Here is a 5,000-nt window from a genome sequence, read left to right on the forward strand (position 1 = left end):
ATGTAAGCATTATATATGTTCACTACAAAATTACCATAACTGTAACTCAAGTAAATAAAATAATGCAGATTTGATGAACACAATGTACTTACATTAGTTGTGATGAATGGAAAAAAAATATTGGTTCATTCCTTGAAAAAAACAAACTATTTACAGTTATTTTTCACATCCACACAGTTGTAAATATGCTGTTGTACTTGGGCCAATCCTGTCGTTCTTGACATGAGGCTTTCCCCATCAGTAATGCTTGGCATCTTGGCCACCACAAAGGCTTTGAGCACATTCAAGTTTTGGCTGGTGAAAACCTTCTCCAGACCAGTTGATGTCCTAGAATGATAAAAAGATCCAAAAATTGTATCTAATTTTCTTAATTTCAACACAGTTTGTACCACTTAAAAATATGCTACTAAAGAAACCTATATTATAAGAAAAAGACAAATTTGTAAGTTATAAAATGCTTATAATTTAAATTTAATGTGTACAATGACTAATGTGTGAACTTCAACATAAATGTATGATGTCAACTGAATGATTCTTCATTAGTATGTGGTTACCTTTTCTGATCAACCAAACAGCTGTAAAGAAAAATCAAGTTATATATATGATACACTCAAATATAAACACACAAAAATATCATACCTTCAGCACATGGATATTGTGACATTGATTCCAAGGTTACCATTATCTGCAAACAACTGGGCAATGGATGTGTCAAAGACAAGACAGTCAGAGTTCATGATGGCTGACTGCACACCTTCGTGTATTGATCGTGGTGTGGCTTCCCAAGTTAGTCTTCGTCGAAGTCCATTTAACTCCAATCTATGAAAAACAATGACACATTTAGCATACATTTTTAATTCTAGCCCATACAAGTTGTATAAAAAAAAGTTGTTTCAGCAATACTATATAACTATTGTATATTTCTAATGAAGCATGGTAAAGATATTGGGCAGGACTGGAAGATAGCAAGATTAGTGGATGAGAAAGAGTGAAGAAAATTGAGAAATAAATGAAAACCATACAAGTATTCATACATGAAATTGCAGCCTATAGCAAAGTATACCTGTAGGCAAAGTTTTCAGCTTGCTTTCTTGATCCTATTAGTTGAACTATTGCAAAGAATTGTTGATGTCCATCATATTTTTCTTGCTTCTCCAAAACCAACATAAAGTGGTGACCAAAACAGCTTTGCATCATGACCCAATCTACAGCTCCAGGTAAATTGATATCTGTTGCTAAGAAAACTATATCCTCACCTGGAATAAACAAATACAATATATGGTATACCTCCAAATTCTAAAAAATATCATAAAGGTCTTTCTTAATACTTTCGCTTGCTCTGTCTGTTGGTTAGTCTACCATGTCTTCATCTATATTCATCAGTAATATCATATAACATTAGACACATCAATGTAAAGCTCATATAAATAAAAAATAAACATTCTGGTCATACCTATGAAGTTCTTGATTTGTGTAGAACAAATAAGCAATTAGTTTTTTAAAAATCTAATGTATACACATTTATCCACAATCAATCAATCAATCAATCAATCAATCTCTGTGAGTGAGTGTGAGTGAGTGAGTGAGTGAGTGAGTGAGTAAGTGAGTGAGTGAGTGAGTGAGTGAGTGAGTGAGTGAGTGGGTGAGTGAGTGTGTATGTGTGTATGTGTATGTGTATGTGCATGTGTGCGTGTGTGTGCCTGTGTGTGCGCGTGTGTGAGTGTGCTTGTGCGCACGCGCAAGGAGCAAGTCACTAGGTTGGTCACTGATTAACTGGGCAGTAGGTTTTGAGGGGATTAGTATCTTTTGTTGTATGGGAAGCACATACATTTTTTTCTCAAACACAAATGATAATCATAGGATAACTAGAGTAGGGTATCATATAGTGAGAGAGAGTATTATAAGGTAAACAGAAAGTATACATACACTAGTAATCTTTCATCTTCATTTACCCATTCATTAATAAATAACCACCATAACTTTAGTATTTTATAATAATCACACACACACACACACACACACACACACACACACACACACACACGTGCACACACAAACAAACACGTGCACACACAAACAAACACGTGCACACACAAACAAACACGTGCACACACAAACAAACACGTGCACACACACACACACACACACACACACACATGTGCACACACACACAAACACGCACGCACACACACACACACACACACACACACACACACACACACACACACACACACACACACACACACACACATGTGCACACACACACACACACACACACACACACACGTGCACACACACACACGTGCACACACACACACGTGCACACACACACACGTGCACACACACACACACACGTGCACACACACACACGTGCACACACACACACACACACACACACACACACACACACACACACACACGTGCACACACACACACACACACACACACACACACACACACACACACACACACACACACACACACGTGCACACACACACACACGTGCACACACACACACACACACGTGCACACACACACACACACACACACACACACACACACACACACACACACACGTGCACACACACACACACACACACACACACACACACACACACACACACACACACACACACACACACACATTTGCACACACACACACATTTGCACACACACACACATTTGCACACACACACACACACATTTGCACACACACACACACACATTTGCACACACACACACACATTTGCACACACACACATTTGCACACACACACACATTTGCACACACACACACTCACATACACGTCAAATAATATGGAAGAAATTTTACCAACAGAGTAATTATAAAATATATGGTGGTTAACCTGCACACACGACTTAACTGGGGTACAAATATCATAAAAAATAATTAATATTAGATATGGAAACTAAAATACACACCTTGTAGAGTTGTGATACTTTTGTGGACGCTCATGAGGTGTGGCATAACTTGTTCCAAAGATCCCTGCCATTTACAGGATGCTCCAGGACATGGACACATGTATGGACGGAACTCACATGTATCCTCATGTTCTGTTTTGTCTGTGTGAAGGAGGGTTGCTGAGCAGCCTGACGAGGAATACTTACAAGGAAACATGACTGTGGATGCCACCTTCTCCATGGCTAGATTTCTGATATTGCCTGTAGAAATGAAATGATTTTACAAGTAGATTTAGACAAAAAAAAAAATCTATATCAAAATCTCCTTTTTATATTAATCACAATCATCAATAACTGGATCTTTTTGTTCTCGTACATAGTTGTTTGAACTTACCTAGTGGTCCTCTACAGGTTGGACAGCATGTCAATTTTGGGCGGCAGTTGGCACAGACAAGGTGACCACTCTGGCATTGTAATATTGGTGGTAATACATAATCAAAACACACTGGGCATTCAAATAGGCTAGCTAAGTCTGTATTGCCTCCTGGAGGTACACCAGACTGACTGGGTGACTGAGGGGGTACCACCCGGCCACTCTTGCTGGCAAATGCACTCATTGTTATTTTCTGAAAGAGGGGGGAAAAAATATATAAATAAATAAATAATAATGATAACTATTATCCTGTTGATCTGATATATTAGTACTATGTTCTAAGCCATATATTATTTGAAAATATACTAGGACATGAATCATTCAAGAAAATCTTTAAATTGATGCTCATAGATACAGTGCATGGATAAAAGTAATATACAGGAAATAGATTTTCTTCTTTTTTTGTAATGAAAACTGTATCATAATGGTATGCATAGGGCTTAAAATCCTTACCTATTTCAAGCACTGTAGGTAATCATTACCTGGACATAAAAATAACCTACATAAAAAACAAAAAGAAAAAAATACAAAATTATGTTGACAAACATTTTTCTAAAACATGGTCCCTGCTGATATTATCTGGTATAAAACAGATATCAAACTATAAAACAAAAAGAAAATCTTGGTTCATGTGTCTATGGGTAATAAATAAATAAAGTCTATATAAATTCAGAACTAGTTATCTAGTAATTGTCAAACAAGAAAGCTATATAAAGGATTACCTGATCTGTTATTGTAGACACCCTATCATATAACATCTTTAGTCAATTTCTGTGTTTCTTCATGAATTTGAGGCTTCCTGTTTATATTACATGTGTGTGGAATGCCTCCTGGACATACAGTAACAATAATTTTCATTTGACTAATTTCTGTCTTGATTTTTGGCTACAGGGGATATATAATACTAGAATGGGTAAATATTCAGAATACTTTCTTTATCAATCATGTTCGTAACAAAAAAATCCTGGGCCATATCTCGCCATGTTCGCCCCACATGTAGTCGTGTGCTCTAGCTTGCCGCAAATACGTGGAGAATTCTTTGCTGTCCAGGGCAGGGGAGCGAGGTGGTTTCATTCAACAATTTAGTGAGTTATCTATATTGTGGTCTTATAATATTGTTATTTTCCCTGCAATTTCTCAGGTACTTTTCATGCCCTCCCCTACTATAGCGGCCAGGATTGTGGTTGCAGTCGTACTCTGTCAGTGTGATAGGGTCATCTGCATTTTCGTGCAGAAAGCTACCCCCCCCTTGCTAGGAATATATAGAAGGTAGGAAAGGTTAGGCTTGCATTTTTGGGTTCGCATGATACCCTGGTTTTGGGACTACGGAGAGTGCATATTTATTTATAATAACACTATAATAAGGTAAAGATTAATAAAAATATTAATAGCAGTCATGATTATCGCATTAGAAAAAATAAAACTACTTCCTAAAAACTCAAGGAATGGAGAAATCGGGTCAGATTATGTAGGGTCTACTAATTGACCCCTTGCCTTGTCTTCAAATCCACTGAATTTCTGATTACATGTCCTGTTTATCTTGCGCTGTATACATTTCCAAATCTGAAGTCAAATTAAAACTTTAGAATTCCATATATATTCATATCGGTAATTGTCCTCAACAGGACAACATAAAAATATAAAGG

At 37.1% G+C, this 5,000-nt stretch overlaps 1 protein-coding gene across 6 annotated transcripts in view; it reads right to left on the reverse strand.

Annotated features, from left to right (window-relative positions):
• Positions 1 to 5,000, reverse strand: part of LOC125036729 (E3 ubiquitin-protein ligase Siah1-like) — a 6,648-nt gene that overhangs the window by 412 nt on the left and 1,236 nt on the right. For 3 of the 6 annotated variants that reach the window (XM_047629571.1, XM_047629572.1, XM_047629573.1), the window contains exons 2-6: positions 3,316 to 3,547; positions 2,943 to 3,182; positions 1,064 to 1,256; positions 640 to 819; positions 1 to 327 (exon numbers count right to left, since the gene is read on the reverse strand). The exon at positions 1 to 327 is cut by the window's left edge and continues 412 nt beyond it. In XM_047629571.1, coding sequence (XP_047485527.1) covers positions 642 to 819; positions 1,064 to 1,256; positions 2,943 to 3,182; positions 3,316 to 3,538 — 834 coding nt within the window. In that variant the 5' untranslated portion in view covers positions 3,539 to 3,547 and the 3' untranslated portion in view covers positions 1 to 327; positions 640 to 641. Of the gene's footprint in view, positions 328 to 639; positions 820 to 1,063; positions 1,257 to 2,942; positions 3,183 to 3,315; positions 3,548 to 3,807; positions 3,830 to 4,076; positions 4,607 to 5,000 lie in introns of those variants that run through there. The other 3 variants (XM_047629569.1, XM_047629570.1, XM_047629574.1) reach the window with 3 other exon arrangements.

This window comes from Penaeus chinensis, chromosome 21, assembly GCF_019202785.1.
Source record: "Penaeus chinensis breed Huanghai No. 1 chromosome 21, ASM1920278v2, whole genome shotgun sequence".
Taxonomy (NCBI): domain Eukaryota; kingdom Metazoa; phylum Arthropoda; class Malacostraca; order Decapoda; family Penaeidae; genus Penaeus; species Penaeus chinensis.